The sequence below is a fragment of the Cetorhinus maximus genome, chromosome 17 (assembly GCF_964194155.1).
Source record: "Cetorhinus maximus chromosome 17, sCetMax3.hap1.1, whole genome shotgun sequence".
Taxonomy (NCBI): Eukaryota; Metazoa; Chordata; class Chondrichthyes; order Lamniformes; family Cetorhinidae; genus Cetorhinus; species Cetorhinus maximus.
The window spans coordinates 67,603,285-67,617,088 of NC_135895.1; the positions used below are offsets into that span (position 1 = coordinate 67,603,285).

The 13,804-nt window shown below is 40.5% G+C and overlaps 1 protein-coding gene across 1 annotated transcript in view; it reads right to left on the reverse strand.

The window, feature by feature from the left end:
- Positions 1-588: 588 nt before the first annotated feature.
- Positions 589-13,804, reverse strand: part of LOC144692477 (laminin subunit gamma-1-like) — an 87,980-nt gene continuing 74,764 nt past the window's right edge. Inside the window, exons 20-23 of the mRNA XM_078561384.1 lie at positions 12,930-13,129; positions 11,155-11,313; positions 8,832-8,931; positions 589-5,979 (exon numbers count right to left, since the gene is read on the reverse strand). Coding sequence (XP_078417510.1) covers positions 5,726-5,979; positions 8,832-8,931; positions 11,155-11,313; positions 12,930-13,129 — 713 coding nt within the window. The 3' untranslated portion in view covers positions 589-5,725. The remainder of the gene's footprint in view (positions 5,980-8,831; positions 8,932-11,154; positions 11,314-12,929; positions 13,130-13,804) is intronic.

Below are 13,804 nucleotides of genomic sequence, written 5' to 3' on the forward strand. Positions count from 1 at the left end.
ACAGTTCGGCAGCAGTTGTTGTTGAGCAACAAGGTTCCGGGAACCATGAGGCCAGCCGTGAGCAGGTGAAGAAAATACACAGGCACAAACCACATGGGCGAGCTGCCAATATGAAGCAAGAGCTCTACTTTTCTCTGCAGCAGCTGGGCACGGAGTCATGGAGTTGGAGGATGCAGCCACTGCTGTGGTGGGAAAGTTGAGGAACCTCTTCATCACTGGGTTACAGTAGCTGGCAAGTTCTAATTTTCTTTCGAGCCGTGAGCAGCAATGCGTGGGAGATTCCTCTTCCACTTGGAAGGCTCCCAGGCAATTCTAAAACGTTAACACTGCATAAAAGCAAAAAACTGCTGATGCTGGAAATCCAAAACAAAAATAAAAATACCTGGAAAACCTCAGCAGGTCTGGCAGCATCTGCGGAGAGGAACACTGCATGCTGGTTGAAATCAGCTAACTCAGCATTAAAAATGGATCAACCTAAGGACCTTCCCAAACTCTATGGCTCAATATCAAATCACAGTTCACATTTACCACTAAACAATCAGTACAGATTTTTAGAAATATTCTAAAATTGAAATCAACATCCAGAACTGGGTTTTTATAAATAATCTTTATTTGAATACTGTAACGAAATTTACAGATCAAATTGCAGAAAGAACAATTAGTTGTTTCCAAATGAATGGCTTTAAATACTTCAAGGTAAAAATGTTTTTGTATATTAATACTGAGATATTTAAACAAGAAATAAAGTCTTCATGCAGAAAACACGTTAGATTTCAGCTGTGCAAATATAGCTGTTTGATTATACATTGAAGGTGACATATTGCTCCTTGTCCATTACTCTTCTACAGCCAGTTTATTTTAACAAAATGACTTTAAAAAATCCTACTGAGTCATTAGAAGGACTGTCTTTGCTGAGAAATAACCATTATCATTAGATCGGCATTACAAAAGTGGTGCAATAACATACCTATCATACCTTTGTGTATGCACTTTGATATGTTACATATGATTCTACCATGTTTTAGCAAACAAACACAAATTCTTTAAACAATTTTTTCTGAAAGACTATACCTCTTTAACATGATTGGAACAGACAAAGAGTATCCAGTTCTCCAGACTCAGTTTATAATTAACAAGGCTCTTAATTAATCCAATGTCACGTAATAACATGATCACATAACATACTCATTGTGTATTTCAAAATAAATTAGAAAAGGTATGAAAATGTCTAGCATTTTACTACAATAGATCACATTATTCCCAAATATAACCTGTGACCGAAATGTTCAACCAGCTCGTCACAAGATCCTTAACAGTATTGACAAGGTGGATGTGGAAAGGATGTTTCCTCTTGTAGGTGAGTCCAGGACTAGGGGGAACTGTTTTAAAATTAGGGATTGCCGTTTTAAGGACAGAGATGAGGAGAATTTTTTTCTCTCAGAGATCTGTGCAATTTTGAAACACTCTGCCTCAGAAGGCAGTGGAGGCGGGGTCATTGAATATTTTTAAGGCAGAGGTAGATAGATTCTTGTTAGGCAAGGGAATCAAGTGTTATCGGGGTTGGATGGGAATGTGGAAATCAAAACACAAACAGATCAGCCATGACCTTATTGAATGGCGAAGCAGACTCGAGGGGCGTAATGGCCTACTTCTGCTATTTCGTATGTTCGTTCAAAAGGAATAGTACCGGAGGAGAATAAACTCCAGCCTTTCCAAACTTGATACAGAATATGGACATGGGTGCCTAACAAATAAACATGTGTGTGTAAATATCTAGATTCTTGCCACAGTTTCTTATTCTTGCTTTCTGCACAGAATAGTGTACCCACTTTGAGCATAATCCCTTGGTCATAAAGCACTTTGAGACATCCTGAGGGTGCGAACAGGTACTAAAATAATGCATGTTTTACTTAGTTCGATATTACACAATTTCATTGGCGTGCAGCCCATGAGGTCAAATCACTTTGATTTGATCATATTCTGTGTTCATTCTGTTTTCAAGAGTCTATTAATAAGTTTCATAACCTCAAGCACACCAAATCAGCCAAGAGAAATGCTTCCTAGCAATATTTTAAGGTTGGCCTGATGATTGAGGTTGTGTGATGTGAATAGAATATGAATGTTAATATAAGGTGTGAGCTTAATGCTGTGAAAGGCTATAATGTATCCAAGAGCATTTCTAAAAACGACCGTTTTGTATATTCTTAAATTAGCAAATCATATTGAATAAAAAAGATTAGGCTTAACAATCAAGATGCTGAATTCATGAAGTCAGTTGCTGAATAAAAAAATGTACGAATTTCATCTAGCACAATCCCCTTGGACACAGGCTGAGGTCAAGGAAATGGCCACAAATACACATTGCATCTTGCGGTGATTTCAGTCTTTTGAATAATTTATGGAAGGGGGGATTTTAAACCCAAGGAACTGGTGTTTTGGGTCGGGTGGGAGGTTAAAGTGTTAAAAATCTGAATCGTGACTCCAAACCTCCTCCAACTAGCCCACCTCTGGCTCTAATGGAGGTGGGGTGATGGAAGATGTGAGTGGAGTGCAGGTGCAGCAAATTTTATAATGAGGTGGGTAGCCTTAGATTGGTCCACAATTTAAAATTTAACTCTGGTTGGCCAGGTTTTCCTGGCCTCTGGAAACCCAACAGCTAAAGGAAGGTGAGGGTTGTTGGACCCAGGGGAGAGGTGGCTTTCTACTTACCTGCTGGATTCAGTGTGCATGCATTGCCAACCCCCTACAATTGGACACTCTGCACAACCCTTCTGATCATCCTGATGAGGCCTCCGGTCTCACCCCTAGGCCTTCAGTTGTCCAAATCACCCCACCCCAATCTCTGATCCCACAGACCTCCAATCTTCCAATCCAACCCCAAGCCTCCAATCTTGCAGGCCTCTGATCCCCCAACCACACCTGTATCCTGGCCTCTGATCCCTCACTCCCTCCTCTACAATCCTGCTGCCGAAGGTCTATCTGCCTGTCAGCTAGCCAGCCTCTCAATCGGTTGGGATCAGAGAAAATAAATTCAGCAGGGCCTGAGGGAAACTTGCTCATCCAGGTTTCCCAGCCCCAATCTAGTTCCCCCACTCCCTTCCCAGCTCTGAATAAAAATCCAGCTCTTAAAAACAAAATGATGCAGCACCGAAGGAGGTCATTTGACCCAGCATGCCTGTGCTGGCTCTTATAAAGAACTATCCAGTTAGCCCCATTCCTCTGCTCTTTTCTGTAGCTCTGCAATTTCTTCAATCACATATAATAGTAATTGTGCTTCCTTTCCAAACTAAGGCACTGAAGGAAGGATCTACAGGTGGATGCCAAATGATTCAGTATTGGCAAGGAAGGAAAAGCTCTTGTCACTGTGGATGGCAACATCATAAACACATTGTGAAAACATCTACAATGTTGCTACCATACAATTCATTACCCACCCCTCCAACCAAACCTCCTGTTATTTCCTTGCTACTGAACACTTAATCGTCATATTTTCAGTAGTTCCATCCTGTCTTAAGAATAGCAGGAGGGATATCGTCAAGACCAAAGACTGTATCAAAGCCCTGGAAATCTGGACAAAACATAACATCAGTGGTTTGATGGCAGCATAAGCACATGCTGGATCTTTTAGAATTTGGTCCACATAAAAAGCAAAACTCCTCTTTAAATTTATTGAGAGATTTTTTTCTATCTGCGCTTGTGGAGGAAAGGTGGCTTTGGATTTTTGGTTTCAACCAAAAATCCAAAGTATTCCACCATTTGGGTTTTCCTCATGTTAGTTCAAGATTTGTTGTAGATGGATGAAAGATTGATTGCTATAATTAATCATCAACTCAATTATTGTTATATCATGACACCAGAAGGCAAACTAGGTATCTTTTTACATCAAGCAATTCCTATGTTCCTAATTAAATTCAGTGACCAAACTTTGACAGAACAATTCTCCATCTATTTTTATCCAGCATTGAGCCTCAAAATCTCTAGCAAAAAATATGCACTGATTTTTCATGAATGTATGATAACTGGTGAAAATAAGCAAAATACAGTATTTCTGGGTGAATCTGCACATATTAAAGATCTGATAAGTAGAAACTAAATCCCCAAACAGAACTGAACTCATACAAGTATGTCAATTTGAAACATGTTTTACAGGTCATTGTCATTTTCTGATCTGTCTGAATACTTAGATAACATACCAGCCTTTAGTTATTGTAGGGCTGGATTTCCTTCCCTATGATTTCTGTTCCACAACCACTGTCGAAGTAAAGCATTAACTCCTTCTTCCATAATATAATTTGGTTTGATCTCTATTACTTGATCTCAGCTAGGAGTTCATATTGTAGCTGCGTACAATCCTGTACAAAGTGCAGAAGGCCAGAGTGAAATGTGTGTCCTTTGCCTTTGAAAGAAGGAGAAAATGAATATGGAGAAACCAGAGCAGTGGGTGAAATATAGAGATCAACACACCACCAAATCCACATGTGGCACTGAAGGCTTAAGATCTCAGAAAGCTGCTCGAGGACATACACCAGCTAAGAGTTATATGTTCAAAAAGTACCTAAACCAATTTAAAGAGTGGTTATTTTCTATACAATTTCACAAATTTAAAAACCAAACAAACCCTTTGAACAAGGATTGATAATAGGAGCAGTCAATCTACATTAGGTTTAATCAGTAGCACTTAAATTGAATACAGCAGATTTTTGCCTAGTTTTCCTTTCTTATAATTTCTCTATCCACTCCAATGTTGCTTTGTTCTCTCCAGGTGGCACTGAATTTCATTTGGCAACAGTTCCCTAGGAACCAGCAGATTTCCAGTAATTCACTTAAGTGGCTATTCTTCATGTGTCAGTTTAGACAGTGAACGTCATTAGTGCAATCCACCCATAGGAGGTCTCCTTATCTGATATCTGTATATAAGTAACGATCAAGATTGACTGACCTTGACTGATTTCTCTTCCCCTCCCTTCCACCTGAACTAGTCAATGCCTCAGCTCAATCCATGAACAACATAGACAGCAGTTTTCTAGTTTTTTTGCCCTTGTTAAATTACTGTTTAGTACTGATTACCCTTCCAATTCACACAGGCAGCACACAATAACTGCCAATTCTACACAAATGCTGCAAAGGACACTAAAATTATATTATATGGGGCATATATTGACTTTATGCCACTGAAGAAAGAAACAGATTTCAAATATTAATGATGGTGTCAGAATCAATGCCAAGGTATGGCAATGAAACAATCAATACTGCTGTGTGTTGCCTTTTTTTAAATAGAACTTCATACAGGCCCAGTAATGGTAAACTATAACTTGCAATGTTGCAGCATTTTATAGATTTGAAAAATAGTTCATGATTATCTGGTCCAGTATTTTAATAACTGACTTCATTTTTGAAAATAAATAAAGTATTCTGCTTCTTGTTGCAAGCCAGTTAGGTATGAGTGGGGATACTGTGAAGTTAGCACCATAGTAGATAATGCAACCTGTGCAACAAAGAATAAATAACAGAAATGGCCTGCTGGTATTAACGTCTGATTTAGTCAAATTTGGGTTTAAAAGTAATTATTTTTGCAAAGACTGCTGCTGTGTTCATATTTTATCTGTCTGTCTGATGCTGGCAAAATGTTGCATAAAATGTAAGTTTGCAGAGTTTTTTCCTTAAAAATAGAAATTTTTTATAACTAATATTAGCGGTACAGCTTCTATGGGAGAATGCTAAGGAATTAGGGCAATTCAACGGCTGCAGTGTTGTAGCATCCTTGAGGTAAAGTGTCTCTAATGTTTTCTAGGTTTTCAATATCTCCACGGATATCCTCAATGTCTCGATCAAAAGCTGCTATTGCTTCTTTTTGCTGTCTGGTGGCTTCCTCCAAATGTCGTTGATTCAACATAAGTTCATTGATCAATTGATCTTTGGTGATCTGAAGGGAATCTTCTATACGTTGTAACTTAGTCATGTCAATCTCGGCTGAGTTACCTGCAAAAGAGAGAAGGTAATTTGATTTAAACAGTGTTTTCATGACCAAAACAATATGTGAGATATGGGATAGAGCGACATGAGATAGGATGGATATGAGATAGGCATAGCTACCAGTAAAGCTACAAATATTTCAGTAATAATAGTGGAGATTGTGAGATTGAGATTTCACAGGCTAGTCTTGGGAATCTCTGGGAATCAGATGTTACATTCTGACACTTTGAGGATGTCCCACTTCAAATACACTGTATAAGATCTTTTACAATAGGTTAGCAAAACTAGTGTTAAACATTCATCAATAAACTGGTGCATACCTCAAATACCCTTGAATTCCCAATCCCAATCACAGCTGAAGCTGAAGCTGGAAAACTCTTTCTCACACAGATGCAGACAAAATCAATGGGAGGCTCAACATTAGACTATTATTGTGTGTGTGCTGGTATTTGGCATGGAATAGCATTGCCAAAGACCTGGGAACATACTGCCCATTGGTATGCACCCAGCAGGCACCCAGGGATAAACACATAAAGAATCCTGCCCTTAGACTAAACAAAAACTCAGGTTCAAAAGTCTAACAGGGCAGGACTTCATCTTTGTGCAGTGTGTTAGAGCTATAGTACACAATGTGTCTATATCAGTTAGTGAATCATATACTATTAGTTACAGAGGCACGAGCTGTATACTGTAAGCTTGTGAATCATGCTCTATTCTGTTAGTTCGTAGATCACGCTGTATATGTGCAATTTTCCATTTCAGCTTAGCTCACTTTCTACATTAGTGATATATTAGTGGGATATCCCCTTCCTCCTGCCAAGTCACTTAAAACAAGCTTTCTTAAAACAAAAGTAAGTCCATGGTAGAGACTTGGGCCCGGATTATCATGCCTCTGACCATGTTGGAATGGGGGCAGGGGGAGACTTAAAAATGGCAGACGGCACCAGATTCTGGGGTTCCCACCCCATTCCCAGAACCCCCAATTTTCAGTGGCACAGGATAAGGTAGCGAGGCTGCACCCTGCATTCCGGACATGGCCGGCTCCATTGTGGAGTAGGCATTTCCTAGTCCCCTGCAATTTTTGTGGAGTCTGGCCAACTTCTCCATGACTTGTGGTCCACGGCCCCTCAGAGAAGACTTGAACAATAGTCTGGATTCGAGAACATTTTAAAAGGTAAGGTCAAAAGGTCTTACTCATGCCCCTCCATGCCAAGCCATGCCCCCCCCAACCCCACCTACGACCAATATCTCCGCATACCCTCCATGTCAACTGATGGCACTTTCATGTCTATTCACCCACTTTACACTCTGTACAGATCCAATGAAACTTATAGTAACAATGGCATATGGTGAACTGCTTAAAAACCACCCATTCATAATTCTCTTTAAAAAAAATGTGCTGCTATTACAACCATATAAAAGTGTCAATCCACCAGGCCTTTAAAGTATCAATAGCCAAAGCTATAATTACTTGACACCTCTTTATCTTGTGTAACTAAACATCGAGCCTTTGAAAAAAAAGGTCACTGAAAAAAGCTTATTGTAACATCATTAAGCTGTCAATCAGGGAAAGTTTTCCCTTCTCCCCAACTGTATCAGTAACATAAAACCTTTAATGGGAGTCTGGACTCTCAGCCAAGCATAATGAAGCTTATAGCTTCTGTTTTTCATACTTTAAAGGTCTGGTTGATTGGCCCTTTAGTAGTGTTGTAGTAACAGCAGTTTTTAAAGAAAATTATGAATGAGTTTTTTTAAGCAGTTCCACGTATGCCATTGTTACTACAGTAAAGTCCCGCCTTTTGTGACTTCCTTGTTCACGTATTCACTTACCTGTGCTAAAGCCTTTGAACACCACATCATCCATCACGTGAGCAATTTCTCGCTTATCTCCGTTTTCTTTTCCCTCTCTCTGTTTCCCTGAGGTGTTGGCAGCCATGACGGAGCAGAGACCTCACCACATATTAATGGGGAGATGGGGTTGAAGTCTCTGGAAGTTGATTCCTTCCAATAGTCCTGGCCACGGGCATTTAATTCTCTTTTTTTTTCCAAGCAGTGCCTACATAGGGTTCATTGGTTCTGTACAGAGTGTATACTGGGTGAATGGGCATGGAAGTGCCATGAGTTGGTATGAAGGACATGGGAGTCATTGGCTGTGGATGGGGGTCATGAAATGGCATGGAGGGTATGATAGGCAATTAGGGCTGGGTGGGGGGCATGAGTTGGCATAGAGGTGGTATGAGCAGTGGGTGGGATGAGAGGGGTTGAGGGTCATAGGGCCTAAAACATAAGCAAACAAGCAGGACAAAGAACCAGAGAACTAAGACAGGCCTTGTACACAGCCCACCTCAGCAATCTTCTTCCAGGGGCAGCGGGCCTGACTCCATCCCACACCCACTCCCCCAGAGTGAAAATTAGGTCTGATGAGGCACTTTCTATCAAGGCGGGTCTGCTGAGTCGGGAAATTTTCCGACTCCAGCTACCCATCTCAAAGACGAAAATCTGGGCCTTGGAGTCCTCGACTGTACGCTCACTGGACTGTACCCTCACTGGACTGCAGCCTCACTGGACTGTACCCTCACTGACTGCAGCCTCACTGGACTGTACCCTCACTGACTGCAGCCTCACTGGACTGTACCTTAACTGAACTGCAGCCTCACTGGACTGTACCTTAACTGAACTGCAGCCTCACTGGACTGTATCCTCACTGGACTGCAGTACTGGTAAAGTTTCTAGGATTTAAAGTAGTGATGCCTTTTTGACAAAGTTTATGATTAACTTTTTTGTTTCCAAACACCTGATGCACAGGGTGGATTATATTTACATTAGTCTAGCTCAATTCTTAACTTTGTTACACTCACCCATAGAAAGCAGTAGCTTGTTTATCAAATCCATTGTTTTCCTTATGGAATCCTTTGCACTTGCTATATTCATGTCTGCATCATTTACAGTGTCTGCAACCTGGAACAATAAATTCATGGGTAAGTGCACTGTGTCATGTGATAACAGCTTGCAGAGTAAAACAGCTCCAAACTTGATCTAAATTTCTCAATTTTGCCCTGGATGTGATGAGGATGATGCCTCATGGGGCATGAAGCCTTAGCACCATGGGGCTTAAGGAAAGAAAAATAAACTTTAGCTCCTGCTCTTAACCAATACCAGTTATCCTGACTAAAGAGTATCCAGAAGAAGCCTTCAGGCAAGGACAAAAATTGGATTAGCCATCTAATGTTAAAAATCCTGTCAATATTTACTGCTCAGGGTCATACATGAACATTGAGGTAACAGGGAATGCCATCCACTACTGAATGATCCTCTAGTATAAAACATCACCTTCAGTCCAACAAAAGGGAAAGGCGACAGAACCAAAGAGGCAGCGTGGTGCCTACTAGAGACAAGGATTGTGAGATATGTTTAGTGATACAGGGCACGGCTAGAATGTTTAATGAATGTTTTGTATCGGCGTTTGCTAAAGAAGAAGATGCTGACAAAATATCGGTAGAAGCAGAGATGGCAGATGTAATGGATGTGGTGAAAATTGATAGGCCAGGAGGTATTGGAAAGGCTGGCTATGCCAGATAAGTCACCAGCTCTGAATGGCTTGGTCCCAGGTTGCTAAGGGTAGAAGAGGTGGATATAGCAGAAGGGATTGTTATAATCTTCCAATATTCCTGAACTTTTTTATGCAGCAAGTGATAATGACCAGGAACTTGCTGCCTACGAAGGTGGTGGAAGTGAAGACAATCAATGATTTCAAAAGGAATTTGGTAGAGCTATTCTTTCATGTGACATGAACATCGCTGGCAAGGCCAGAATTTGTTGTCCATCCCTCACTGCCTTCACTTCAGAGGGCAGTTAAGAGTCAACCACATTACTGTGGGTATGGAGTCACATGTAGGCCAGACCAGATAAGGACAGCAGATTTCCTTCCCTAAAGGACATTAGTGAGCCAGATGGGTTTTTATGACAATGATAGTTTCATGGTCACTATTACTGAGGCTATATTTTAATATCAGATTTCATTTGTATTAATTGAATTTAAATTCCACCAGCTGCCCATCTACACCCATCTAAAGCTCTGTGGAATGTTGGTTGGCTGAAAATGGGCCTTATGCTCCTATCTGGGAGAGTGGCCACTACTGAGACTACATCAAATGCCATGAAACAAAGTACCAGGAGCCCAGGACGGAAGTAAGTCCTGAACACTCTGTGTGGGGGCAGGACTGGAAGCCTCGGGGCTAAGTGGGGTGAGGGGTGTGGATCCAGGTTGCAAAGGATAGGGGGCGGGGGGGGGGGGTGGGACACAAGGAGGGTGCAGAGACCTTTGTGGGGGTTGGGGGTGGGGGGGTAGGAGCCCACAATCGGGAAAGGAGAGCCATGAGGGAGGCTCACACATCTTGCCCAAGGTCTGAGCAGGCTAACCTGCCGTGCTTCCTCCCCCATCTCTGACCTCCTCCTACTGACCTAAAAATTGTGGCCAGATGGGAAGCGGCCCTTTGGTGGCCAGGCCTCAGTTGGGGCAAGGGTGGGTGGATCTCATTAGCCATGCTTGGCTGTGTGCCCAGACCAATAAAAGCATTAGCTCAGCATGGGGTTCTGCATGAGTATGAGAAAACAGACTTCAGCTCCAGAGGATGAACTCGAAAGTATTAGAGAACCTCTAACAAGCACATTAACATGTACCGCCACACAGGACTTTCAGCCAAAGTTAACAACAGAACTATTTCCTAGCTTGTACAGTATTTCTTACTTACTATTTTCGATTTTGATATGCTTTGTTCTAATACGATGTTATTCCAGAATCTCATAATGTTTTTCTATAACATTTGGTCCCTTTAGGAGGCTGGAGGCAGTAATATACATTCCTTGTTTTCATAAATTTACAAAAATACTGCACTTCAGAAGATATATTCATATTTTGTGCACAGCAAATCCGTTGCTTTTGCTACCCAATAACCCCCTTCTAATTGTTCAATACTAGAACACAAAGACTTATGGAATATTGCATTACCCTTTTCCCAGATCTACATATTTGTTTCTCTTGGACAGAAACTAGTGACAGCCCTTCCAAGGCTCATAACCCAGTAACTAGTCACATCACAGCAAGTGGATTTTTAGAGGGGTAATAGGCACAAAAACAAAACCTTAACAGTAAATTAGAGTAAATAAACCATAAGATCTCACCATCTCTGCCACCACTGCATCTCCATCCACAGATCTCTGTTTACTTGCTACATTAGTCTGCACATCTTTAAGCTGCTCAACCATATCTTCCACCTCTTCATCCAGCAGCCTCGTATCAGTTAATACATCATTTGCATCATCTAAAGATTTGACAGCCCTCTGTTAATAGGATTGAATAAAATAACAAAAGGTCATGTTGAAGGTTATTGTTAACGTTAGAGATTCTGTTGGACAGGACATTATTCAGGCTGCAAAAAGTGACAATATAAAGCATGATGAAACATTCAAGAAGATTTTATTGTTGATAAATTATATCAGCACAAGAGGAATGAAACTGAATGCATTATCCCCAATCACATTTGTTTAGCATGTGCAGCCACACTGTGTTTACTCATTTTTCTAAAATACAGCTGAATAAATATATAGTAAGGAATTAAATTGAAGATTTTTACGATAAGTGTGTGCAGGAATGGTCAAATATTTTATAGAACATGATGGTTCTTGTACTGCTTTAACCTTGGAAATGTCATCAATGAATTGCAACTAGTCAGGGTTGAATAATGCAGATTGTTGGTTGGTTTGATATCCTGGCATTTTGCCAGATTACTTTAGGGTGCAAAGGAGATATTTCAAAGAACTTTCTTTATTTTCTTTTCCAAAAAAAAATTCCCTCCACTAAAGGAGATGAATTGTGCTGGGATATAATTGTACAAGCCTAGATGATGAGTATTGGCAGTCAAATCAACCGTGTATGACACTACAACTGTCCCATCCTTTATCCACACAAGCATTATTTTCCATCTGGGTGAACTTGTCTTCTATCAGTCAAAGGTTGCATGAGGTGTGAAAGGTTCAACAAAAGGAGCAAAAACAGAAGGTCAGTCACTTTGGGCCAGTTTCACTGCACTCACAAATGTTTTGCAAAGAAACAACAGTATTCTTGGAGAGAAGTGGTGCATGACACACGGACACCAATGTAGGAAGTGAGAAAATACAAGAACTCAACAGGAAAAGAAACTTACAGCACAGAAGGATGCCATTAAGCCCATCATGTCTGTGCTGGCTCCTTGAAAGTGCAGTCGTGCTTAGTCGTACGTTCCTGCTTTTTGTCTGTAACCCAGTAAGTTCTGCTTCCTCAAGTAACTGCCCCACTCCCCTCTAAAATTATTTATGGAATCAGCTTGCCAATGATTTTGAATTCCTGAAATAAGGTTATTGACCCACTCCCCATAGAGAATAGTTGACTTCTATCTACTCTATCAAAACCTCTCATCATCTTGAAAGCCTCAATTGGGCTACCTCTTAATCTTCTCTGCTCCAAGGAGAACAGTCCTAACTTTTCCAACCTCTCCTCATGATGAAGTCTCAGTTCCTTGTTCAAAGAAAATAGTCTTAAAAAAAATCATGTGAACCAGAATTTTAAATGGCAACAAGTAAGCACAGATACTGTTACACAAACAAATGTAGATTATTTTCCCCATAGAAGGCATTGACCCTGGAGTTTGTATTTATTTCCTTCACAGCGGAGATGCTTTGAACCAGAAAAATGACAGCAGCTGCTGAAGTTACTGGATGATTTCTATCATCAGTGGAATATTCATTGCTCCCTTTATATGTTTGGATTTTTCCATGCAAGGTTACAACAGCTAAAAGGATCAATAAAGAGCCATCCAACAGTGGACTAAAGAGTTGCAAAGCAAATTAATTGCTCAAGTTGCCAACATTTGATTTCATACTATTTAATGGAGTTGAAAATTAATTGCAAAGGACAGTACCTTCAGAACATCTTTGGCAATAGCATCTGCTTCGCTGGCTTTCCCCTTGGCATCATTGGCAGTCGTTCCTGCATTTCCCAATTGATCCTCAGCCTGGTTAGTCTTTGTGTTGGCACCATCAATGGTCCTGACGATATCAGGTATTTTTTGCAAAGCATTTTCAGCAGCCGTTTTATTGCTGATCACTCTTGTGTTAAAATCTGCAATATCAAAACAAACAGCATATAATGTCATTAGAATAGTTCACGTCATCACATTTGATGGGAACATTCTTTAGACCTAATTCAGTATTTTAGTCAAATGAAAAAACAGAGTCACGAACAATGATATCTGTTGGGATTAAATATTCAATTTCTTCCGCTCATTTTGGCTTCTTTTGTTAAATTACTTTTTGGTAATTTGTTTTTGTACTTAGCAAGATGAAAGATATCAGCTGGAGAATGAAACACTTTCCAAGCCAGGCACTCTGTGTCAGCAACAAGCAATCCCATGTCACATGGATGGTAAAGATCCATTAGCAGTATGTCCTCAGCCCAAAGCTCAGAAAAACAATTCTTACTACACATTTCCATTGCTCAGTCTGCCCATCATGTGAATCTTCTGAAAGCATAGGATGAGAAAAGAATCTAAGGGCCAAGAAATTCTTTTGTCTCTTAATAGAACCAACTGCGTCTGTCACTTAAAGGTAGATCAATGTAACAAGAAATATCAGGTTACAACACTTTCCTCTTCTCCCTTCATTAGGAGAGTATGGTCCACTTCCACTTACCTAGAGACCTACATAGTCTAAGGCCAGTTGCAGTGCCTATTAGTGCTCGGGTCCCCAGTTTAATATTTCCAAACTATGTTGCAAACTCTGAGGAGGTTGAAGCATT